General features: G+C 45.9%; 1 protein-coding gene across 3 annotated transcripts in view; it reads left to right on the top strand.

The window, feature by feature from the left end:
* Positions 1 to 1,397: 1,397 nt before the first annotated feature.
* Positions 1,398 to 27,258, top strand: part of KLHL2 (kelch like family member 2) — a 151,298-nt gene continuing 125,437 nt past the window's right edge. For 2 of the 3 annotated variants that reach the window (XM_044299873.1, XM_044299865.1), the window contains exon 1: positions 23,046 to 23,168. In XM_044299873.1, the coding sequence (XP_044155808.1) occupies positions 23,116 to 23,168 (53 nt within the window). In that variant the 5' untranslated portion in view covers positions 23,046 to 23,115. Of the gene's footprint in view, positions 1,657 to 23,045; positions 23,169 to 27,258 lie in introns of those variants that run through there. The other variant, XM_044299878.1, reaches the window with a different exon arrangement.

Here is a 27,258-nt window from a genome sequence, read left to right as displayed (position 1 = left end):
GACAGTCTGTAAAAATAGGCAACTTTTTACCTTTTGTGATTTATTTTTTGAGGCTGGTGGTTCTTGACTGGATTTTGGTGGTAATTATCATCATTTTACAGCTCACAGTAAATTCTGATAATGAGGTGTTAACGGCACATTGAGCTACAGACATGGTTAACGTGTAAGGGTCCATTCACACATCCATATGTGTTTTGCGGATCCACGGATCCGCAAAACACGGACACCGGCAATGTGCGTTCCGCATTTTGCGGACCGCACATCGCCTGCACTATAATAGAAAAGGCCTAATCTTGTCCGCAATTGCGGACAAGAATAGGACATGTTCTATTTTTTTTCGGGAACGGAATTGCGGACCCGGAAGTGCGGATCTGCATTTCCGGATCTGAACAGCACATGGTCCGCAATTCTGTTCTGCAAAATGCGAACGTGTGAATGGAGCCTAAGGCCTCTTTCACACTTGCGTTGTCCGGATCCGGCGTGTACTCCACTTTGCGGAGGTACACGCCGGATCCGGAAAAACGCAAGTGTACTGAAAGCATTTGAAGACGGTTACTATGGCACCCAGGACGCTATTAAAGTCCTGGTTGCCATAGTAGTAGTGGGGAGCTGGGGAGCGGTATACTTACAGTCCGCGCGGCTCCCGGGCGCTCCAGAGTGACGCCAGAGCGCCCCATGCGCATGGATGACGTGCCATGCGATCATGTCATCCATGCGCCTGGGGCGCCCTGACGTCACTCTGGAGCGCCCCGGGAGCCACACGGACGGTAAGTATACTGCTCCCCCGCTACACTTTACCATGGCTGCCAGGACTTTAGCGTCCCGGCAGCCATGGTAACCATTGAGAAAAAGCTAAACGTCGTATCCGGCAATGCGCCGAAACGACGTTTAGCTTAAGGCCGGATCCGGATCAATGCAGGCCGGATCCGGATCAATGCCTTTCAATGGGCATTAATTCCGGATCCGGCCTTGCGGCAAGTGTTCAGGATTTTTGGCCGGAGCAAAAAGTACTGCATGCTGCGGTATTTCCTCCGGCCAAAAAACGTTCCGTTCCGGAACTGAAGACATCCTGATGCATCCTGAACGGATTTCTCTCCATTCAGAATGCATTAGGGTAAAACTGATCAGGATTCTTCCGGCATAGAGCCCCGACGACGGAACTCTATGCCGGAAGACAAGAACGCAGATGTGAAAGAGCCCTAAGTTTTATCACTCATTAAGGTGTTTCTTTTTGGCTGTCTGTGATTTGGGGATAAGTTTGCCAACCCTGGTTATCCCGGTGCTAGGTGCAAGTAACGGTAGGTTTCCTTCTATTGGTCCCAGCGCTGTGACACTAATGACAGGACTACACGGTCTTCCACAGGCAGAGGGCGCCACTGCTTTTTGTGAACACCGCCCTAATTGGCTGACGAGACGCGAGGTCAGGATGTTGATACAGAGTACACTAGCTTGTAGTAAGCCGCTCACTTAGAGACCGGACCGCTGCGGGTCGCGTGCTGCTGCTGCCGTCTACCGGGAGAGCCTGGCGGGTGGGACTAGGAGGAGGAGAAGCGGAGCTGCCGGGCATGGAGTGAGCCGCGGGATCTCCGCTCTGCCAGCCCGTGGAATGGTGCTGACATCTGCCCGCAGCATGGAGACGTCGCCCGTCACCGCAGTGTAAGCCTCCATATGTCCTCAGAAGCTGCCTCCATCTTACATCTCGGGTGTGGATGTGCCATAGGTCTCAGCCGGGCACCTGCACTGAGGGGTTGGGCACAGAGGGTTAGAGGGGGGCTCATCACCAGCACCTATTGATGGCATATTGTATTACTTTATAGGGTCACGTTGTCCAGCATGTCATCAGACATGGCACAGTGGGGCCAGTGCGCGGTGACCGCCACCGATCCCTCCAAATCTGTCATTGCTAGAGGTAACCGAGCGCCATGGATAACGCCCAATTATTTCAGGACTATTGATGGTCTATCCTCAGGCTACATTCACACAACCATTTGAAGAATGATGGTCGTCTATGGGCCTATTCACGAGGCCGTTTTTTTTTTTTTTCCGTGAACAACGACCGTCAAATAATAGGACCTGGCCTAATTGTCTGTTTTCACGGACTGACAGTCCCTACAATTGAGGGGGACTATTTTTCCGTATTTTATAAAAAAATTTCCACTGTCGTCATGTGAATGTAGCCTAAGGGTAGGTAGGTGATCAAAATTTGATAAGGATAACTGGTTGTTGATGGGCATCATGAGTGTTGGGTGCCCAGCGATCAGATATTTGTCGCCCATTCAGTGGACCGATGGTAAATATTTCTTTGATTGGCATGCGTTATTAAAGGGGTTGTACAGGTATGCTCGCCTGCCACGTGCTTGCTAGGTAAACATTCGCCTAGGTTACTATCCAATGGCCAGAGGGTCCTGTACCTGGGTCCAATTAATACGCAATACTCGCCGATCCCTGGGTGTATTCCTGCACAGTGACCTCTCTGTCCAGCCGTTCGCATAGCTGTGGTTCACCTGATTAATACGCTCTTTTTCTTTTGTAGATCCAAGGCTCTATTCCCGAGTTATTATACTTTTTCCTTAAAGTTTATGCAGATTAGGCCTTTGGTGCAATGAGGGAGTCACCGTTGCTCCTGTTGCACACAAGCTCTGCTCTTTTCTGTGGCCAGCTCTTCCCTTGCTGGGTTAATATTGCCTGGCCCTGTCTATCAAAGAAGAGGAGGAGGGGTTGGCCAAATAAATGAGTGGAGCTTGGGTGCAACAAGAGCAATGGTGACGCCCTCTTTGCACCAAATCCTAATTTGCATATTAAGAAAAAGTATCCTAACTCGGGAACGGAGCCTCGGATTAACAGCGTTTTAATCACATGAACCAGAGCTATGTGTCTAATATACAACCAGTCCAATAGGGAGGTCACTGGTGACAGATTCCCTTTAAAGAGTTTATCTGGGAAATTGATATTGATGACTTGGGCCTCATGCACACTACCGTTCTTCAGGTCCGCGTACGAGCTGCAGTTTTTGCGGCTCTGGTGCGGATCTATTCACTTCAATGGGGCCACAAAAGATGCGGACAGCACTCTGTGTGCTGTCCGCATCTGTTGCTCCGTTCCGTGGCCCTGCAAGAAAAATATAACATGTCCTATTCTTGTCCGTTTTGCGGACAAGAATAGGCATGTCTACAATGGGCCGTCTGTTCTGTTCCGCAAATTGCGGAAGGCACACGTGCGGCTTCCGTGTTTTGCAGAACACAAAAAAACTGAGCGGTCGTGTGCATGAGGCCTAATTCTCAGGATAGGTCTTCAGTACCAGATGGATCGGTGTCCGCTGTCTGAGAAGGTCGCATCTACTGGAAGGCCAGACACAGCACAGTGGAGACTGGACCTCTTAGGCCTCATGCACACGACCGTTCCGCAAATTACGGAACAGGCGGCCCATTGTAGAAATGCCTATTCTTGTCCTCAAAACGGACAGGAATAAGACACGTTATATATTTTTTTGCGGACCACTGAACGGATCAACGGATGCGGACAGCACAGGGAGTGCTTTCCGCATCTTTTGCGGCCCCATTGAAGTGAGTGGTTCCGCATCCAAGCCGCAAAAACTGCAGCTCGGATGCGGACCCGAACAACGGTCGTGTGCGTGAGGCCTTAGTATGTATCCTGGAGGGGTCGGTAGTAGGTGCATAGGTGTCATTTATCATGAGACCCCTTACGTCAGTTTCAGGCGTAAAGTCACACGATCCTAAAAAAGTCGCACCTGTGTGCCTAAATTTAGAGGCACACCCCATTTTTATGTTGTTCTCGCCACCGGGCAGCTGTGGGGGTCAGGGCACAGGCCCCAGTAAATTCACTAACATTCATGCAGGTGTAAAACGCTGGTGTTTGATATATTGCTATAGTGTCTAATGGGATGTCTTCTAGTATATGGTGTGACCATGTTGTGGTCAGGAAGAGGGTGTTGTGATGGGCGGTCCCGATATGAACACATGCCGCTGATCTCCAGCGCTTTCTGTATTGTGTCTGGATGAAACATTACTCCGGATATGCCATGTGCTTCCTGTTGGCTATTCTAGATCAGCCTTTCCTGTTTTGTGGGAATGAAGGATGTGAATCGAGAAGACAGCAGATTTGTATGCAGCAGCCGTTCTGTTACATAGACTTGTTCTAGGAGGCGCCTGCTATGATGTATGACCTGCATCCCAGCACTGACACAATGTTCCACCGCTGTCCTACTGTCCGTGAAGACCACAGCGCTCTGATGGTCACAAGTCACACCAGGCTGAAGTTTGCACACAATGGCCTAGTAGCTAGTATCGGTGAAGCTTCTTGACGAGGTTTCTCATCAGTTTGCTATTGTTGACTATTAAGTGCCCGCGCTGTGAATGCGTTCATTCAAACGCTTGTCCCAGATAATTCCCCCTGTATAAATGGTGCCGCTGATCACCCTGCAGATGAGCAGACCTTTTTTATGCAGTTCATGAAATCATTTGTCAGCAGCACATGGACCTGTGTAAACAGTTACGTGCTCCACGCAATGAATCTGCACAAGAAGCCATCACAGTAACCCTCCTCCCATGCATAGAGGTTGGCTGCTGCATCTCTCACCTCAGTCTGCTGCTGTCCAGGGCTGTGGATTCGGTAGAAATGTACTCCAGCGAGAAAAAAAATTATTAAAGGGGTTGTCCGAGTTCAGAGCTGAACCCGGACATCCCTCCATTTTCACCCTGGCAGCCCCCCTGACAGGAGCATCAGAGCAGTTCATGCTCCGATGCTCTCCTTTGCCCTGCGCTAAATCACACAGGGCAAAGGCATTTTTAGGAGTTCCGGTGACGTACCGGGGCTCTCCATGGGGCTGACAGGAACCCCGGTGATGTCACCGGCACTGATGGGCGGTATTTAGCTCCCCCCTAGCCAGTAAAACGGCTAGGGCAGAGCTAAAGCCCGCCCCTCAGAGCCGGTGACTTCACTGAACACACTGCCGGGCGGAAGTTACTGCCCGGCAGTGTGTTATTGAAAACAAAAGAGCCTGTGCCCTGCGCGGTTTAGCGCAGGGCACGGGAGCGCATCGGAGCATGAGATGCTCCGATGCTAGGCTCAGGGGGGCTGCCGGGGTGAAAATAAGGGTATGTCCGGGTTCAGCTCTGAACCCGGACAACCCCTTTAATAGTTTAATGAATTTTCATATAGATTTAGAAAAGTTTAGAAATATTAATCATACATTTATTTTATGTTCTATCAATCTAAGACCCTTGTTTATCAAACACAGTGGTAAGCAGGGTGTGCTAATGATGATAGGTAATCAGTTCTCACCTCTCCTGTCCTTATACTATAATCAGTGATGGGCAGTGTGTGCTACTGATGAAAGGTAATCAGTTCTCACCTCTCCTGTCCTTATACTATAATCAGTGATGGGCAGGGTGTGCTACTGATGAAAGGTAATCAGTTCTCACCTCTCCTGTGTTCTCTCCTGTCCTTATACTATAATCCGTGATAAGGAGGGTGTGCTACTGATGATAATCAGTCCTCACCTCTCCTGTGTTCTGTCCAGTCCCTATACTATAAACAGTGATAAGCAGGGTGTTCTAGTGGTGATAGATAATCAGTCCTCACCTCTCCTGTGTTCTCTCCTGTCCTTATACTGTAAACAGTGATGAGCATGGTGCTCTACTGGTGATAGAAAATCAGTTCTCACCTCTTATGTGTTCTCTCCTGTCCTCATACTGTAAACAGTGATGAGCATGGTGCTCTACTGGTGATAGATAATCTGTTCTCACCTCTCCTGTGTTCTCTCTTGTCCTTATACTGTAAACAGTGATGAGCAGGGTGTTCTACTGGTGATAGAAAATCAGTTCTCACCTCTCCTGTGTTCTCTCCTGTCCTTATACTGTAAACAGTGATGAGCAGGGTGTTCTACTGGTGATAATCAGTTCTCACCTCTCCTGTGTTCTCTCCTGTCCTTATACTGTAAACAGTGATGAGCATGGTGCTCTACTGGTGATAGAAAATCAGTTCTCACCTCTCCTGTGTTCTCTCCTGTCCTCATACTGTAAACAGTGATGAGCAGGGTGTTCTACTGGTGATAATCAGTTCTCACCTCTCCTGTGTTCTCTCCTTTCCTTATACTAGGTATTTTCATGCTGCTCCAAGACCCATAGTTACAATGTCTGAAACTGTTCTGCACATGCTCTACAACCCTAGACAGAACAGAAATCCAGCAGTTATGGTGTTGTCTGGGAATAAGTAACCTCTCACAGGTGCCTGCAGCCTGCCTCTGCTATGGAAAGAATCATACTTGCCTACTCCCCGTCGTTCTGGCCCTGAGCACCGACTCCCCTGTGTCCCCCACACAGGAGCCAGTACACAGGACTGAAGCTGCAGGGAGCAGATAATATCAATCCTTCCATAGTAGAGGCAGGCTGTGAAAAGTTACTTATTCCTGGACTGCTCTTTCATGGCAAGCACTGAATACAGCAGCTCCTTCTTAGGCTACTTTCACATTAGCGTTTTTTGCGGATCTGTCATGGATCTGCAAAAACAATTCCGTTACAATAATACAACTGCATGCATCCGTCATGAATGGATCCAGTTGTATTATGTCTTGTATAGCCATGACTGATCCGTCTTGAACACCATTGAAAGTCAATGGGGGACGGATCAGTTTTCTATTGTCATAGAAAACGCATTCGCCCCCATTGACTTACATTGTGTGTCAGGACAGATCCGTCTCGCTCAGCATCCCAGGACAGACAGCAAAACGTTGTAGGCAGGGTTTTTAGTGTCCGCCTCCCAGAGCGGAATGGAGACTGAACTGACGCATTCTGAGCGGATCCTTTTCCGTTCAGAATGCATTAGGGCAAAACTGATCCGTTTTGGACTGCATGTGAGATCCCTGAACGGATCTCAGAAATGTAAGGCTACTTTACACTGGCGTTTTGGCTTTCCATGTCTTTTATTCCTATTCAGACTTGCACATGACTCTTTTACTTTCCCAGACATGCATATAGAGCTTTACTAACTTTTGCTGAAGATAGATTCATAGATTTCTTAGTGTTTTTCATTCATTGAATGCACACTGACTGCAGATTTACTTACAGGAATGTAGAAACTGTATTGGAATAAATATGGTTTCGAAGGACTGTCACCAGGATGCTGGCCTGTTATCAGTAGTGCTGCACATAATGAGTCCAGATCGCTATTTTTTATCTTCCTGTTAACCCCCACCGTTCCTTCTCTGTCAGTACTCAGAGCTGCGCTGAAATACGCAGTCGGCACTGCTGTGCCACACTAGAACAATATATTTCAATGTAGCTCTGTAAGGCTCAGGCTACACGGTGACATGTCGCACGACAAAAAAAGTGCAGCTACACAGTGTGACGTGTGTTGCTGAAAAGTTTTGCGACATTTTTTGTAATTAGTCAATGGTGTCGCACTGCAATATGCTGCGACTACGATGCAACTGTTGTAGTGCGACACTATTGAGTGTCATTACAAAGAATGTTGTGCGACCTTTCAGCGACAAAAAGCCGCCATGTAACCCTAGCCTTAGGGTCCATTAACGCGTCTGCAAAATGGGTCTGCATCCGTTCTGTAATTTTTGCGGAACAGGTGTGGACCCATTCATTTTTAATGGAGCCGGAATGTGCTGTCCGCACTTCCGGATCCGCAAAAAAATAGAACATGTCCTATTCTTGTCTGCAATTGTGGACAAGAAAAGGCATTTTCTATGAGAAAGCTGGCGATGTGCGGTCCGCAAAATGCGGAAAGCACATCGCACATTGCCGGTGTCTGTGTTTTGCGGATCCGCAAAACACATACGGACAGTGTGAATGGACCCTAAAGGTCCTTTTACACGGCCCAATGATCAAGCAGGGATGAGTGTTCACATAAATGCTTGTTCCCAATAACTGCCCTGTGTAAAAGGGGTCGGCACACCCTCGTCCATCAGGTGATGTTATCTTCTGGCTGTCACCACAAATCATTGTTACTGTGCAGCAGATTGTGCGGTCTAAACCGCTATCTGCGGCACGCGACTAATGATTCTCTGGGCACAAGTAATCGCTCTATCGATTGCTGCATGTGAATACAGCCCTCATCTCCACTGGTGATCAGGCAAATATCAGGAACGTCTGCTTCGTTCCCGATATCGGTCCTTGTAAACGGAGCCTAAGGCCTCATCCATATTTCCATTTTTCACTGACCTATGCAGTCTGCATTTTCTGCGGACAGCACATGTACCCATTGATTTGAATGTGTCTGATCAGTATTTTATTTTAATTTTTTTACTGACAATGGGTTGGTAAAAAAATCACAGACATGCAGTACTTTGGACCGTGATGTGGACCAAACACGCCCATTGAAGTGTATGGGTCTGTGAAAATCACGGACACGACATGGATGGATGGCATCCATGTTGCATTCATGGTACATCCGTTTTTCACTGAATAGGAGATACTCTGGAAATTAAATTTTCAGCTGAGCAGCGTCCGTGGATTACGGGTGACACGTCCTTACGGATGAAGTAAGGACGCTTTTTTCACAGATTTGAAACTGATACGGAAATGTGGACAAGGCCGAAGGTTGCGTTTATATCTCTCTGTCCACTTGACATGGAAAATGTGTCCATGAAGAATCTGTGTTTGGGCCGTGTGTCCGTTTTATTTTGCCCTATGTGTGTAATCCGTATTCCACGGACATTGCTCAACTGAAAATTGCTTTCCTTAGCATCTCTGGCCAATGGTCCATGAAAAGCCACTACAACACAGATGCCATCCATGTTGTCATTGGTTTTTCACGGATCCATAGACTTCAATGGGCGTGGATGGTCCTTTTCATGGACCAAAGTAGTGCATGGTTCTGGGAGTTTTCCACAAAAAAATGGAAATATGACCATTTGATCTGATAGAAATGAGTCTCATCAGCTAGAAAACCGATCTTGTGTGTAAGTATTTGTTTGCCAGTCACAGTGACTGCAATGTGCAAACAGCGTCTGAAAGAAAGCTTGAGGCCTTTAGTGATTGTGAGCCAAAGCCAGGAGCGGAACCGGCCCAGACATAAGGTATGAGGGAAAGACCTTTTCTGTGTTTTGGATCCACACCAGGTTTTGGCTCACAATCACTGACCGAACACTGTGAGTAAGGCCTTTTCATAGGGAATTAGATGAGGAAGATGAGAACTAGTTCTATCCTGAGAAAATATCTGTGTGAACGTCCATCTTGGACCAGTTTCTGCACATAGATTTGTGTGTGCAAATCCAGCATAAGTGTCCGATCACACGGCCATATCCGTTTTGTGGTCCGCAAATTACGGATACTGGCCATGTGTGTCCCACTTTTTGCAGTCCTACATGTTCCGTCCTGTGTTAGAAATGCGTATTCTTATCCGCAAAACGAACAAGAATAGGACATGTTCTACCTTTTTTTTGCGGGGCTGCGGAACAGACTTTTTTGCGGCCCCACTGAAATGAATGGGTCATGTGAATTGGGCCTTAGGCTATCTGCACACGTTGCAGATTACGCTTGGTTTATCCGCAGAAAAACTGCAGCATAATACAGTTTGTACACTTGGCTTTTTTTCTTTTTTTTCTTTGTGCTGTTCTTTTGTGCGGATTTCACTCTTTTCAATGCAAAGTTGGGATCTGCGGGAAAACCGCTTTAAATCCGCAAGTAACACATGTGGTTTGGGTTTTTGGTGCAGAAATTGGCAATACAGCCTTCACTTATGTGCCAGTAGACTAAATATGCTTGGCATGCGTTCACAGTTGCGTTCACTATTCCTGCAGGTGGGAGGCCTGAGCCAACAGACCGCCTCATGGTCTGAGGGAATTGTTATTGAGTGGTAGTATATATGCAAGAAAGCTGTAGGAGCCAAATGAAGCAGAATTTTTAATTAAACCCAAATAGGTTGGGTGTACATAGTGTGGCCCCTTCTGCACCTGTAATTGCTATCTGAAAGATCAGGAGTAGTGCGAGTATGAAGTTTTATTCTGCCAAATTCTGCTCCAGTGCCCAGGGTGGGGCTTCACTGTGAAGAGCTTTCTGCAGTGATCTGCTTCACGGCCCCTCCCCTCTGAGTGGTAGTTGTAGTTCCTTCCTGGTTGGCACAGCTCAAAGCAGAGGGGAAGAGCATTGAAGCAGCTCAATGCAGAGAGCACTTCACAGTGAACTCCCATCCCGGGCACATGAAAGAGCAGAATGTGGCAGAATAAAACTTCATATTCACACTACTCCTGATCAGAAAAGCTCTCCTCTGTCCCTTTCTACTGCTGTCAACTGTTTAACATGACCAAAACTGCTGAAAACTTATGGCCTTATTTTGCTGTGTGCATGTGAACCTGAATCTTATCACTAGGTTGGAAGCATATTTTGTGCTAGTCAGAACCTTTTTCTAGTACAGAATTTCCAGATGCTCGTACATCATGTTTGGAAATTGGCATTTGTCAAATGGAAGATCCGAGTGACAAGGGGGGGGGGAATTTATCCATCACTTTGCTCTTAAAGGGGTTTTCCCTGTATAGGTTATCAGTATCTGATTGGGGGGTCCAACACCCACCCACGCCCAGCCCCATGCACTTCTATAGGGCTGAGCTGCGCTTAGACAATATGGCCTAGTGAAAGCAGGGAGAAGGCTGCAGCACTACTACGAGTGCCACTACCTTCTCAAACAGCTGATCGACAACAGCCCTGGGTGTCAGACGACCTATACGACCACAGCGTACAGCCGTGTTGGAACAGCGACATGACCACGACATTTGGTTGTACCTTGACGCTGGGTTCAGACCTGAGCGTACTCGAACGTACGCTCTGTATGCGCGATTGTACGGGCGTTTGCAATCGCGCATACAGAGACAAGCGAACGCCCATTGTCGCGCGTTCCCGCTGAAGTCTATGTACAGGAACGCGCGACAAGACGCCCCAAAGAAGCTCCTGTACTTCTTGGGGCGTCGGGCGTTTTACAGCGCGATCGTACGCGCTGTAAAACGCTCAGGTTGAGACCCATTCCCTTAGGGAATCATTGGTTCTTGCCTGTTGAGCGTTTTACAGCGCGTAGGAACGCGCTGTAAAACGCTCAGGTCTGTACCCCGCCTAAGGCTACTGGCAAATGGGTGCGGGTTGTGTCACAGAAATTCCGTACAAATTTCCGTGCTGACTTCTGTGCCTTTCCACACCAAAAACCACGTGTTACTTGCTTGTCTATATGCTGGAGTTTTTCCACACAAGAATCCGCACGGAAAAACAAGCGTAATCTGCAATTTGTGCAAGAAGTCTAAGGTGTTTTGCTGCACTTTAGCCCCAAAAATGCAAATTTCAGATGTTGGGTGAAGTCTATTGGAATGTCCAAAAAATGCTGGAGCTTTTTTTTTTTTTGTCAATAGCGATTTTTTTTGTTTGTAATCACAGCATGCTCATGGTCTGGTGGGGTTTTTGTCCCCCCTCATTGCCTGGGTTTTTCTTCCATAGACTACTGTTTTTGCAGCCTTAAAAAAACATATGTGCAGTGTTTTTGCATGGCTATTTTTAAGGGCTCATACACACGTCCCTTGCGTTTTTGCTGTCCACAAATTGCAAATCCACAAAATATGGATTATATCTGTGTGCGTTCCACATTTTGCAGAACTGAATGGCCAGCCTCTAATAGAACAGTCCTATCTTTGTCTGTAAAACGGACAAGATTACGATGTGCTCTCTTTTTTTTCGGGGACACGGAACACAGTTACAAATGCGGACCAAAAATGTTAGTGTGCATGAGCCCTAAACTAATGTATTATATATATATATATATATATATATATTAGTACAGACCAAAAGTTTGGACACACCTTCTCATTCAAAGAGTTTTCTTTATTTTCATGACTATGAAAATTGTAGATTCACACTGAAGGCATCAAAACGATGAATTAACACATGTGGAATTATATACATAACAAAAAAGTGTGAAACAACGGAAAATGTCATATTCTAGGTTCTTCAAAGTAGCCACCTTTTGCTTTGATTGCTGCTTTGCACACTCTTGGCATTCTCTTGATGAGCTTCAAGAGGTAGTCACCTGAAATGGTCTCCCAACAGTCTTGAAGGAGTTCCCAGAGATGCTTAGCACTTGTTGGCCCTTTTCCCTTCACTCTGCGGTCCAGCTCACCCCAAACCATCTCGATTGGGTTCAGGTCATCTGGCGCAGCACCCCATCACTCTCCTTCATGGTCAAATAGCCCTTACACAGCCTGGAGGTGTGTTCGGGGTCATTGTCCTGTTGAAAAATAAATGATGGTCCAACTAAACGCAAACCGGATGGAATAGCATGCCGCTGCAAGATGCTGTGGTAGCCATGCTTGTTCAGTATGCCTTCAATTTTGAATAAATCCCCAAGAGTGTCACCAGCAAAGCACCCCCACACCATCACACCTCCTCCATGCTTCACGGTGGGAACCAGGCATGTAGAGTCCATCCGTTCACCTTTTCTGCGGCACACAAAGACACTGTGTTTGGAGCCAAAGATCTCAAATTTGGACTCATCAGACCAAAGCACTGATCTAATGTCCATTCCTTGTGTTCTTTAGCCCAAACAAGTCTCTTCTGCTTGTTTCCTGTCCTTAGCAGTGGTTTCCTAGCAGATATACTACCATTCACACAGTCTCCTCTTAACAGTTGTTCTAGAGATGTGTCTGCTGCTAGAACTCTGTGTGGCATTGACCTGGTCTCTAATCTGAGCTGCTGTTAACCTGCGATTTCTGAGGCTGGTGACTCGGGTGAACTTATCCTCCGCAGCAGAGATGACTCTTGGTCTTCCTTTCCTGGGGCGGTCTGCATGTGAGCCAGTTTCTTTGTAGCGCTTGATGGTTTTTGTGACTGCACTTGGGGACACTTTCAAAGTTTTCCCAATTTTTAAGACTGACTCGTTTTTCTTTACTTAGCTGCTTTTTTCTTGCCATAATACAAATTCTAGCAGTCTATTCAGTAGGACTATCAGCTGTGTATCCACCTGACTTCTCCACAACGCAACTGATGGTCCCAACCCCATTTATAAGGCAAGAAATCCCACTTATTAAACCTGACAGGGCGCACCTGCCAAGAGTGTGCAAATCGGTAATCAAAGCAAAAGGTGGCTACTTTGTAGAACCTACAATACGACATATTATTTTCAGGTGTTTCACACTTTTTTGTTATGTATATAATTCCACATGTGTTAATTCATAGTTTTGATGCCTTCAGTGTTCAGTGTGAATCTACAATTTTCATAGTCCTGAAAATAAAGAAAACTCTTTGAATGAGAAGGTGTGTCCAAACTTTTGGTCTGTACTATATATATATATATATATATATATATATATATATATATACACACACACCTTTTTTTTAGGCTTTTTTTTTTTTTTACCCGGTAAAAATGCCTGACTTTATATGTGTTTTTGAGTCTTTACTGCCTGTTTAGTGTGTTTCACTTCCTGGCATTGTAGTGCTTTCAAAGTGTTATTTTAGAGGAAAGCATGTTCTCCGCTCTGACCCTGTAATGTCTCTTCCGCTGGAGAGCTGTATGTAAAAAGTGAAATCCATTAAAAAAAAAACATCACATATTGTTTTCGAAGCTGCAAAAGTAACCAGCGGAGGTCTGTGGGTGAAGAAGCCGGGCAATGTGGGAAGAAAGGCCGAACTCAACGATTGCTGCTGTTTGCACAAAACTGTTAATCAAGATATGCACTTCAAGGGTGGAAAAATACCACACAAAAACACCAGTGTCTTTTGTGTTGAAAGGATCACTGATTTTTCAAAGGTTTTTATCTTGGGGGTGTAAGTGCTGAGACCTCCACTGATTGCTAGAACGAGGAGAGAGAAGCGCTCCCATAACGCGCTCTCTCCTCACTGCAGGAGATGGAATCAAGACAGGCCCATAGACTTTCTTTTGAGTCCGTCTTTCTTCTTCTCCTGCAGCGAGAAGAGAGCACGGTATGCCAGCACTTCTTTCTCCTCGTTCTAGCGTTCGAAGAAGGTCGCAGCACTCAGACCCCCAACAAAAAAAACTTTGGAATATGTCTCTCTGACATATGAAAAGCTTCATGCAAACTCGGTGACCCTTTAATATCTCCTGTAGACTACCGGCGCTGGTGTTTTTTCCTTAGAAATGCAGAAGGTAAAAAAAGCGTAACAAAAAAAAACGCAAAAACCTTTTCTGAACCCACCCTTAAAGGGGTTCTCTGGGAATGAAAAGAAATTCCCACCAGCAACCTGTTCTAGAATGTGAGCTGCCTGGGGGGTGAGGAGCCTCCCTACAGACTGCAGTGCTCTACAATAGATGGTAATGATGTGGTCCTGCCTATGCCATCATGGCTGAGCAGCCTGACAGAAACACACACCAATGCGTAGTATATGCCAGTGTCAGTGTGTACTGTGTAGTTAGGCCCTGGACTCTCACCAACCTAGGCAGCTGTGCAAGTGGAGGCAACCAATCCTCCTCACATTTCACAACAGGTTGCTGGCAGCCATTTTAAATCATTCTAGGAGAACTCTTTCCAGGAGAACCCATATGTGCTTTGGTTTCAGATTATGAGATCCAGCAGAGGATCTCAAAATCTGACCAAAACTGTTCCGTTTTGACTACAGTATGCATCTGTTCTGTTAGGGTACAGTTGTGTGAAATTGATAGAGTGAAAGTCAGTGGGTGACGTATGTTTTTTCTTCTTTTCATTTTTTTTTTTTTATCCTATAAAAACTGGATCCGTCACCATTGACTTGCATTGTTTTTAGTGACTGATCCTGTTTGTTCTGTTTTGATGACCGGATACAAAGCCACAGCCACAAAACGGAATGCTGACGGAATGGAACGCATCCTGAACGGATCTCTTTTTGTTCAGAATGCGTGAGGATAAGTTTGCGCTTTTCACAACATGCCAGGGACTGAATACTAGTTAAAGAGGTTGTTCGGGTTCAGAGCTGAACCAGGACATACCCACATTTTCACCCAGGCAGCCTCCCTAATATGAGCTGAATCGCACAGGGCAAAGGCTTTTTTAGGAGATCCAGTGACGTACCAGCTCTCCATAAGGACTGCTAGGCGGACCAAACACTTTATGGAAATCTTCATAGATGATGGCTGACCATCTTATCACGGATTTCATGACTGACGTGTGAATAAGGCCTTATATAGCGCTGACGTATTCCACAGCGCTTTATAGGCATCACTCGCTGTCACCAGTGGAGCTTACACTCTAAGTTCCCTATCATTGTGTCTTTATAGTGTGGGAGGAAACACAGGGAGAACATACAGATGCCATGATTCCAACCTAGGGCACCAGCGCTCCCCACTGAGCCCGTGTGCTGGTCATCTAGTGGAGGGAGATCAAGTGTACTTAAACTGAACAACCTTTTGCTGTTAATGATATCATTCGGAGCTAACAGCAGCACAGATTATTTCAGCTCACTCCTGACTGTGAGAAAACAGATCAATATATATCCACTGCTCGCAGAGATTACTCATCTCAAGTACTTGTCGTGCTGCCTTTGAAGACGCACAATTATGACACATGGTAATTCATCCAGCTTGTTGTTTTTTTTTTTTTTTTTTTTTTTACAGCTTTTTTGAGGAAATGCCAGCAGTTGAGGATGGTTTGGTTGCCAGTAAAATGCCCCGCAGTTGCCTTACAGTTACTTGTCCGAGCCTGTGGTTGTTTCATGCTGGTAAAGAGCGTTAGGCTGATCAGGGCCGAGGAATGTGTGCTCTCATTGTCTCGCTGTCTAGTGCTCCGGCTCCAACTTCGGTGGCGGGAAAGGGGCTTGGGATGTAATGTAAAAGTTTTTTTTGAATGAATAATGCAAACTGATCCGTTATTAACGGATACAAGCGTTTGAATTATTGGTGCGTATCCGTCTGCGCAGATACAAGACTGATCCGCACCAAATGCGAGTGTAAAAGTAGCCTAAGCAGCAATCACCCGTGGCTAAGGCTACTTTCATACTCGTTTTGTGCGGATCCATCATGGACGGATCCGTTCAGATAATACAACCGTCTGCATCCGTTCAGAACAGATCCGTTTGTATTATCTTTAACATAAGCCAAGACGGATCCGTCTTGAACACCATTGAAAGTCAATGGAGGACGGATCAGTTTTCTATTGTGCCAGATTGTGTCATAGAAAACTGTTTTGGTGTCCGTCTGATAAAACGGAGCCAAACGGATCCGTCCTGGCACACAATATAAGTCAATGGGGACGGATTCGTTTGGCTCAGTTTCATCAGACGGGCACCAGAATGCTGCAGGCCGACAGATCACGGACCCATTCAAGTTGAATGGGTCTTGAGCTGTCCCGGCCTCTGCACGGACGCTGCCCGTGCATTGGGGACCACAAATTGCTGTCCCCAATGCACGGAACGGATGCACAACGTTCTTGTGCAAGAGGCCGAAGTGTTTTATACATGGATACTTGTCAGTCGCTGATAGCTGGACACAGGGGAGGTGTAAGCGATTATCTGGCAGATTCTTGGCCTTTAGTTATACAGTGGTGAATGTAGTTGAATATACATACACCAGTACAATAAAGTCTACAAGCACCAGAAATGTAAATCTTTTTATAGAATTAGGAAAATGCATGAATTAAGTATAAGGAATAGTTAAAATCATAAACGCTAAATAAACATAAAAATATGCATAAAAAACATTTTCTGTGATCCTGTAGACCATCTGTTATTGTGCTGAGAATCAGCGAGGGATGGATTAGTAGCACGCTTCTTTCCCAAGTGACTGTCGTGTACTAGTTTGGGTATAGCAGGCCTCATTAGTAATGTATAGCGGTAGTTGTACATTGTCATATCACGGTTTCATGCAGTGCAGGTTTTAGTGGCTTGTTTGTCAAGTGAGCAGTCATGCGGTTAGAAAAGCTGCAGCATGTTAATCAGTGACTTACAGTAACATAGAGGATATTGTAGATGGCACGAGAAACCAGGCTGGCTCAATGCCCGTGATAAATACCCATGGTCATTTCTCAGTCCTCGTGGATTTCAAAATGACCTTTTATCAAGAGGATCTGTTGTAAGCCACTACTTTGTATGTTGTCTTCAGGCACGTCATTTAGAGCGGTGGTAGTCAACCTGCCTTATGAGGGGGCCTCAGATCCTCCCCCGATCCCATCAGAAAGGGCCCTCATGTTCAGCTAGGGTTTGGACAAGGGGTGCGTAAAGGACCAGTTTACTCACTTAGATGATTGTATTCTGACCCCATATATAAGATGAGATTGGGTCCCAGGAGAACAGAAAAACCTTTTTCAAAGTAATAATAAAAAACATGAGCAGATTTTATTATCTACAGTAGAGAAAAAGCCCAATGCGAATTGAATGTCATACATATTCTGTATGTTGGGCTCTGAGGGGGCTAAGGGTACTTTCACACTTGCGTTTTTCTTTTCCGGCACTAAGTTCCGTCAAAAAGGTAATCCATTCAGGATGCATCCGGACGTCTTCCGTTCCGTCATTTTGACTGATCAGGCAAAAGAGAAAACCGTAGCATGCTACGGTTTTATCTCCGGCGAAAAAAACTGAAGACTTGCCTGATTGCCGGATCCGGCATTTTTTTTTTATTGAGCTCTATCAGGGTGAATAGGACCTCACACTCTTCCTGCTGCCCTGTGCATAGTACACACAGCAGCAGAGATTACCATGGCAGCCAGGGCTTCAGTAGCGTCCTGGCTGCCATGGTAACTGATCGGAGCCCCGGGATTACACTGCTGGGGCTCCGATCAGAAGCTGCCACTGCCACCAATGAGGAGGAGGGGAGAGGGGACTCTGTGGCCACTGCTACCAATGATTATAATACTGGGGGGGTTGAGGGGGGAGGGGGCACTGCGCCACCAATGATAATTAACCCTTAATACAGGAGGCGGGTACTGGCAGCAGATCAGCGGCAGTTAACCCCTCTGGTGCCGCACCTGAGGGGTTAACTGCCGCTGGTCACAGCTCCCTGTCAGAGGCAGGATGGCGTCTATGCGATTCTAAGGGTTAATTATCATTGGTGGCGCAGTGCCCCATTACAGTTTCCTGCAGTCCTGCTCCATATGCTAATTACTATCTGAGCAATGGGGAGGAGACAGCAGCTTCTCTAGTGGGCGTTCCTTCTCCCTGCGCTGCGATTGGACAGAACTACAGTCAGGGGAGAAGGAACGCCCACTAGAGAAGCTGCTGTCTCCTCCCCATTGCTCCCATAGTAATTAGCATATGGAGCAGGACTGCAGGGAACAGTAATGGGGCACAGGCGCACAGCGGGCGAACGGAGCGGCGCCCAGGAATAATAGTAAGTGCTGGGACATCCCTGGGCGCCGCTCTGTGTAGCCTGCTGCTTAAAGTCCGGACCCATGAAAAGTACTATCATTGGTGGCGCAGTGCGCCCGCCCCTCTCTACCCATCGGTGGCAGCGGCAACAGCAGCACAGGGGGAGGGAGAGACTGCTTCCTTCTCCCCTGTGCTGCTGAGGGAACATGAGCGTGCTGACAGCAGTGCGCTCATGTTCAGAGATGCTAGACTGCGCAGAAGCGCAGGCCAGTATCGAAAAAATGTTAATCCCGGTATCGTATTGATACCGGGACAAATGTATCGATTGGGTTTTGAAATTTCGATACCTGCAACAACCCTAACGGGGTATAATATATGCAGTGTGTACAGGTATATAGTATATACAGCAGGTACTGACATGTGAGGTATTAATTTTTATTTACATTTTGGGAAAAGGGGGGCGATTTGAATTTATAGTAACTAAAGTGCAGCAGCCTCCTGTCACTCAGAAAGACAGGGGCTGCTGCTGCGCACACACACTGGCTCCCCCGATCCTGATCAGTCTGAAAAATGCCTGATCCGTCAGAAAAAATGACATGCGTTTGCATACAGTTTGCCTGATCAGGCAGGCAGTTCAGGCAACGGAACTGCCTGCCGGAATCAAACAACGCAAGCGTTAAACTATCCTTAACGGGGTAATCCCCATTACTATGTAATGACTACAGCATTTCAGATTAAGTATTATTGCAATATACATGTAATAAAAATATTGCTTTTCATTTTTATATGTACATTGCATTTTCCTCTTTGGTAGTGCCCTCTGCTGTTTCTCCTGTGCCTAAAATTCTGGTGGACAGATGCTCAGTAGCTTTCCTCCTCTCTTCTTGGGCTGACATAGTGACCTTATGGCGGGGCAGGGGATTTGGTCCAGATACCTTTCATTCATTCGTCATGGCTTTTAAATTCCTAGCAATATACAGTTCTGTCTCTCTAGACAGTGGAGATGGAAATTAAGGGGGGGGGAATGGGGGAATACATACCATTGTGCTATGTATTAGTGGAATTGTTGGGGTGAGACTATTTTCTATGCAGGCTGAGGAAGACCTAGTGTTAGCAAGTGCAGAGCCTGAAGACGTCTTTGCTGCGAGTCCCAGACATTAGACCCATGGTCTGACTGAAACTCACAGCATTAGGGCTCATGCACACGAACATAGTTTCTTTTCGTTTCCATTCCATTTTTTTCTTTTGTGGACCGAATGCGGAACAATTCACTTCAATGGGTCTTCGAAAACGACGGCAGGTACTCCGTGTGCATTCCGTTTCCGTATTTCCCTATGGGCGTTCTGCATAAAAGTACTGCATGTCCTATTGTCCCCAAATCTCGGTCCGAGGCCCCATTCAAGTCCTATTTCTCATGTGTTTGGTGATTAATAAGTTACTGTTTCCGATCTGCAAAAAACAGATCGCATACGGAAACCATACGGATATGTTTTGTGGAATAATGGAACGGAATAGGGCTTAAATCAGAGAAAATAAACCTCCGATATGGAGCAATGGATCTGTGAAAAACGGACCGTGAAACAACAACGGTTGTGTGCATGAGCCCTTAAGCCTCATTCACACATCAGTGTTTGGGCAGTGATTTCCATCAGTGATTGTGAGCCAAAACCAGGACTGGAGCCTCCACAGATATAAGGTTCTGTGTTTAGAGCCGCACCTGGTTTTGACTTAATCGCTGATGGAAATCACTGACCAAACACTAACGTGTGAATGAGGCATTATAGATCACTATCGTGGGATATAGATATATATAAAAAAAACTGGTTGTAGGCAAGTCGTGAGTGGGTATAATTTTGTGCTTAGTTTTAACCCCATTATAGAATATGCTTGGAGCCAAACGGTAAGGCTACTTTCACACTGGCGTTTCTGGGTCCGCTTGTGAGATCCGTTTCAGGGCTCTCACAAGTGGCCCAAAACGGATCAGTTCAGCCCCAGTGCATTCTGAATGGATAAGGATCCGTTCAGAATGCATCAGTCTGGCTCCGGTGCGCCTGTATTCTGCTTTTGAGGCGGACATTAAAAAGCAGCTTGCATCGTTTTGGTGTCCGCCAGACGATGCAGAGCTAAATGGATCCGTCCTGACTTACAATGTAAGTCAATGGGGATGGATCCGTTGACACTGACACAATATGGTGCAATTGAAAACGGATCTGTCCCCCATTGACTTTCAATGTAAGTCAGGAGGGATCCGTTTTGACTTAGACTTTTTTTTAAATGAATAATGCAAACTGATCCGTTCTGAACGGATACAAGCGTTTGCACAGACGGATCCGCACCGATAATGCAGATACAAGACGGATCCGCACTGAACGCAGGTATGAAAGTAGCCTAATTTTTTTTTTTTTTCTTTCCTGTTTCTCACAAACCTCACACCAGAACTGCTCCTTTCTGTAAGGCAGCTGGTTGCAGCAGGAGCCCTCCCCTCTGCCTGACAAAGAATAGATATAAGAATTCCTTACTCTTGTGAAGATCTCTTCTCAGGCTGGCTGTTTCAGTTGGTGTTCTGCTTCTATTTAGAATTGAAGCTAAGATTCTGCACTAGATCAGAAATTTGACAGATCCAAGTGTTTAGCAAGGGATCCGATTTGTGTGTAATAACATAGACTGCTAAATGGCCTCCAAGTTGCCCCCTGATGTCCATCATTGGTAATGCAAACTGGTCCATCGCCTTTCTAAGATTTTCAACAACAAAAAAAGGGGGTTAGTCAGCACATCCCAATGCGCAGGTGCACGCTGCCATGGCTAGAAACAGAGAAAAAAGACAATGCAACAGCACTCTGCAAACCAGATAAAGTACAATAATGCCAGTCACAAAAAATGCTATAGTACTAATGCTACGCTTATTTATAAAGTGAGATGCTTGGCAAATGCATTTTGTACAAAACCAATCTGCCAAACGTCGAGGCGATCTCTGTTAGACGGGTCCTAACACTAAATACTACCTGATATGGGCCATAAAGTTTAGGAAGTGTTGATTCCACATGCATGCTGGATCCATTCTGCCTTTTACCATTTTTGGTGCCATAAAGGCCCCCATTACTTCCAGGGAATGCAGGTACCAACATGCATGCCGAGCCCACTCCAAACCTCTCCTGGCGCCAGACGGCTTCCAATGAATGTAATGAGAGCAGGCCACAGGTTTGTACTGAAACTAATTACAATCAGCCTATGGGGCAGACAGGCTGATCAGGAGTGCACGACTCTCACTTTATAAATAAGCATAGCATTAGCACTATAATTTTTGTGACTATGGCATTATTGTACTTTTTCAGGTTTGCAGAGTGCTGTTGCATTGTCTTTTTTTTTTCTCTCTCTATCTTTCTAAGATGTTGCCTCTGCTTTCTACTGAACAGGTTCAGAAAGCACTCCGTATTCTACTTTATTACACAGGCGCTTCCACCTCTCAATAACTCCGTGTGAGCGCGAGCTAGAAAGCTTTGAACTAGAGCTGTGCCACTGGCCGGGGCAAGCTCAGTGAAAGCAACAGCAATAGGGTGTAGCCCCCCGAATCCCCCTCATGTCGATGGGAGAGCAAGGGAGAAAACGCGAACAAGCAGAACTCAGAAACAGGTAAATACCAATCTGGGAGTCTAAAGCAATTGTATACTGTGTCTTCAAGGCACTGACAACAGTGAAGGCGGGTAGGTAGTGTATAGCGCGGTACCACAGTACAATATATAAGGTTAAGAAAGCAGTCAACGCAGGCGCAGATACAGGATGTCCATCGCTTTCCTGGACCACGTCCAACACAGTAGATGACAGAAGTGCCATCTTTGGAACACTTAGGACAATAAGTGCCTGTTTACACTGCTACCCAGGGGTTACCAGGGGGCCACTCTATGTAGGTTAAGGTAATCTCAGAAGCACTTTGGCCATTATACATTACAGTATGGCATTACTGTTATTTAGGTACAAAGAGGCCAACCTTTAAAGGGGTTATCCCACTTTTTTGTTACCCCTCTCCGGATCTGTGGAGGGAACCGTACTCTCCTTTACTCCCTACTGCTCTTTCAGCCACCACTGGGTTCCCTCTGCCCCGATCCCCGCTTATAAACTGGAGCGGTAACATGTCTCTCTGGCAGCACATGACCCAGTAACGCGCTGTTTGGGGGACATATTGCCGGCGTGGCTAGTCATTATTAGCTGCAGCGGCACGCTGTCTGAGCCAGAAGTTTGCAAGTGGGGCCCGGACTGCAGCAAACACAGCAATGGACAGAGCAACTGGCAGTAAGTAAGAATGCCTCCCTCCACAGGTCTGGCGGAGAGGGGCGGTAACAACCTCTTTAAAGGGAACCTGTCACCGGGATTTTGTGTGTAAAGCTGAGGACATCCGCAATACCCAGTCCCCTTAGCTCTGTGTGCTTTTAGTGTGTAAAAAGAAATATTTAATACATATGCAAATTACCCTGAGAGGAGTCCTGTATGCGAGATGAGTCAGGGACAGGACTCCTCTCAGGGTAATTTGCATATGTATCAAATCGTTTTTTTTATACACAATAAAAGCAGGACTGGATATTGCGGATGTGCTAGCGGCCATCTAGCAACCCATGTCATCAGCTCTATACACCAAATCCTGGTGACATTTTGGCATTTGAACAACAAAAACAGTGCTTTATTGTTGGGCTTTTCTTTCCATCAAAAGTGACAGAACCTCCCAAGGGACTCCAAATGGCAATATGAACAGAGTCTAAAAGAACTGCATTATGCTGTTGGAATTTAATAAGTTTGGTAACGTGTATGTTTTCTGCACAGGGGCGCTAAGGTAGGCCACCAGAAGCCTGTGGAAGTGAAGGAGAACACTGAGAAGTTCTGTCCAGTGACTATGAACCCGCGGCACACCAGGAAGGCTTTCAAGGTTATGAATGAACTCCGCAGGTATTGTCTTTGCTTTATCTGTACATTTCTAATTAGCACCTCGCTTCTTTTCATGGACTTGAACATGTGGTGACGCAGCATCTTCAAAGATGTCTTTCATCCCAAGGTTTCATCAGCTGCAAAGTGCTTTCAATTTACCTAAGCATTAAATGACTGTGCCGTGAATAATAATAAGCGTGGGATCTGGAGAGATTTACGTAGGGACAGAACAAGTGCGGCATCTCCAGTTATGTTTTTCACGTGCCGGGTAATTCATGGCTTTGCTTCTATACTGATGTGTTTATAACATTGTACTAGAGCCTACATTATTGTGTTGTTCTATGTACTTCAAGCAGAATTCTAAACTTCAGTTGGGTTTGAAATCTCTGTCTTGATTACTGGGGAGTGGATTAAGATTGTTCACATTCTTATTTGTGTAGGAATTCTTTTTGTTACTTGATTTTTAAAGGTCACGGAGACGTGCACTGGAATTTTTTATTTATTGTTCCTTTGCTTTCTAAATGCAGAATGAGTCAACCTTTTATTTAAAATGTCTTACCATTTTGTTTTTGCAAAGTATGTGTGAGTCCTTCTTCATATACAGGACCTTGCGAAATAATTCAAAACCAATCCACCCCCCCCCCCCCCCCCCCCGTTCCCCCTGGTGTGTCTCTTGTTTTGTTGCATTACAACCTGGAATTAAGATGGATTTTGGGGGAGTTTGTAGCATTTCATTTACACAGTATGCCTAACACTTTGAAGGTGCAAACAATTGTTACTGTGACACACTATTAATAATTGAGACAAAAAACGTGGAACTTTAACGTGCCTAAGGCCTCATGCACACGACAGTATTTTTCCACTGTCCGCAAAACGGGGTTCCGTTGGTCCGTGATCCGTGACCGGTTTTTCGTCCGTGGGTCATCCTTGATTTTTGGAGGATCCACAGACATGGAAAAAGTCGTTTTGGTGTCCGCCTGGCCGTGCGGAGCCAAACGGATCCGTCCTGAATTACAATGCAAGTCAATGGGGACGGATCCGTTTGACATTGACACAATATGGTGCAATTGCAAACGGATCCATCCCCATTGACTTTCAATGTAAAGTCAGGAGTCCCTTTTATACCATCGGATCGGAGTTTTCTCCAATCCGATGGTATATTTTAACTTGAAGCGTCCCCATCACCATGGGAACGCCTCTATGTTAGAATATACCATCGGATTTGAGTTACATCGTGAAAACTCATATCCGACTGTATATTCTAACACCGAGGCGTTCCCATGGTGATGGGGACCCTTCTAGTTAGAATATACTACAAACTGTGTACATGACTGCTCCCTGCTGCCTGGCAGCCCCTGATCTCTTACAGGGGGCCGTGATCAGCACAATTAACCCCTCAGGTGCCGCACCTGAAGGGGTTAATTGTGCGTATCATAGCCCCCTGTAAGAGATCTGGGCTGCCGGGCAGCAGGGGGCAGACCCCCCTCCCTCCCTCCCTCTATTGTAATAATAACATTGGTGGCCAGTGTGCGGCCTCCCCCCCCCTCCTCCCTCTATTGTATTAATATGTTGCCGGCACAGTGTGCAGCACCTGCGGGGTTAATTGTATGGATCACAGCCCCCTGTAAGAGATAGGGTGCTGCCAGGCAGCAGGGGGCAGTCATGTACACAGTTCGTTGTATATTCTAACTAGAAGCGTCCCCAACACTATGGGAACGCTCTGAAAAAGCTTTTATGCAGACGGATCTTCGGATCCGTCTGTATGAAAGTAACCTACGGCCACGGATCATGGACACTGATGCCAATCTTGTCTGCAGCCGTGTTCTTTCACGGACCCATTGACTTGAATGGGTCCGTGAACCGTTGTCCGTCAAAAAAAAATAGGACTTATTTAGGTCTTATTTTTTTTTTTTTGGACGGACAGGATACACGGAGGCGGATGACAAACGGTGCATTTTCAGAGTTTTCAACGGACCCATTGAAAGTCAATGGGTCCGCAGAAAATCACGGAAAACGGAACAACGGCCACGGGTGCACACAACGGTTGTGTGCATGAGGCCTAAGTCTGTGCTTTGTGGAGCCAAGTCAAGGTTTTTTTTTTTTTTTTTTTTTTTTTTACAGATCAGGTGCGGGATTGCATATCCCCTTACTTAACTATACATGCAAGGCCTCTTGGAGCTGACCCTTGGTCCTCATGCACACGACTGTATGTAGTTTTCGGTCGGCAGAACTCGGACCCGCAAAATACAGATGATGTCTGTATGACGTCCAGGGTGTATCCATTTTATTTATTTTTTTCTCTTCAGACCCTTTGACTTCAAAGGGCCCCTTATCTACATTTTGTGTAGGACGTGTTTAGTGTTGAGCGAACTTGTGTTTTCAAGTTCGGCGTACAGGTTCCGGTTATCTAAGAATCACATTATAGATTCCGCTACCACGGACCATAACGGAATTCTATGACTGTATGCGCCACAGAAGCCTATAAGAGGCATTCCGTGTTGCTTTCTGTCATAATAGAAGTCTATGCCGAGCATATAGGCTGTCATGGTGCATACAGTCATAGAATTTTGTTATGGTCCGTGGTAGCGGACTCCATAACGTGATTCTTAGATAACCTGTACGCCGAACTTGAAAACACAAGTTCGCTCATCAGTAGACGTATTCTATGTTTTAATGCAGGTATCCTCAAACTGCGGCCCTCCAGCTGTTGCAAAACTACAACTCCCAGCATGCCCAAACAGCCTACAGGTATTAGCCTACAGCAGGGCATTGTGGGAGTTGTAGTTTTACAACAGGTGGAGGGCCGCAGTTTGAGGATGCCTGCTTTAATGGAACGGATACAGAAAGCACACAGATCATCCATATGCTTTCTGCATCCATATGTCCGTTTCACAAAAGACACAACATGTCCTATTCTTGTATTCTAGTTGAATCAGAATGGCTCACCCTCTAGGTAATATGTAATAGGGTGCTCTAACTACCATAGACTCACCCTGTCTATTGCAACATAGAAATTTTGAAGTAATGTATGTTGGGCACACCTAATTTCTAGGCCCATATATGGAAACACAATAATCGTATTAAAATATTTAATATGATAAAATATAAAAAAACAGGGATTCAAAAGCAAGTCTCAATCCTAAACACAATACTCCTAATGTCCTATTCTTGGCCACAAAATGTAGTCCTCAGACCAGTGGGTCCACAAAAAACGGATGCAACACAGACATCTTCCATATTTTGTGGGTCCATGTTTTGTCGACCGCAAAAAAACAGTCATGTGCATGAGGCCTTATTCTGTGCACTAACATGAGGTGAGCTTGTGTTTTGTGCTTTCATTTATTCCACAATTACAGATGCAGATCTCTTGGGTTATGCTTATTAGCATAGCTCATCTAGATACTGGGATTTTTGCCAATTCTTCCAGTCAAAACTGCTCCAACTCCTTCAAGTTCTATGGGTTGTGTTGGTGTACAGCAGTCACAGGTTCCCAACTGAATTGAAGTCTGGGCTTTGTTTAGGCCATTCCAAGACATTTGTTTCCCCTTAAACCACCCGAGTGTCTCTTTAGCAGCAGTATGTTTAGGCTCATTGTCCTGCTGAAAGGTGAACCTCTATCCCGGTCTCAAATGGGTGATGGGAAGTGTTGGGTTGGCACCTCTCTGTGGAGTGTACAGGTTATAGTGGACCTGTTGACAGATACTTCCATCCCCACTGTGGTTCTTTGGTGTTCCTTCAGTGTTGGTGTTTTGTTGATCAATTCCCTCTTTGCCCGGTTGGTGAACTTTGGTGGATGTTTTTCCCTTGTAAGTTTTTAAGGGGGGGGGGGGGGAACGCACACACAAGGCAGTTTGCACAGATCCAGCATGTATTACTGGAGGAACACCTCTACATTAGAGTCTGAAACTAGGATCAGGTTGAATATCGAATATCAGGAAGTTTAAACAGGAATAAAGAATGAAGATTGCAGACTGAAACTTGGACTGGAATCATTAGGCTGATGGCCATCTTTCCTAATCCTCCCATACATATGCATGCTTGGCGGCGCATGCATATCTAGTGAATAGGGACAGGGAGGACAAAATTTGGGCAGTTAAAATCCAACATGCCC

This window comes from Bufo gargarizans, chromosome 1, assembly GCF_014858855.1.
Source record: "Bufo gargarizans isolate SCDJY-AF-19 chromosome 1, ASM1485885v1, whole genome shotgun sequence".
NCBI lineage: Eukaryota > Metazoa > Chordata > Amphibia > Anura > Bufonidae > Bufo > Bufo gargarizans.
This window is presented reverse-complemented; position numbering and strand designations above follow the sequence as displayed.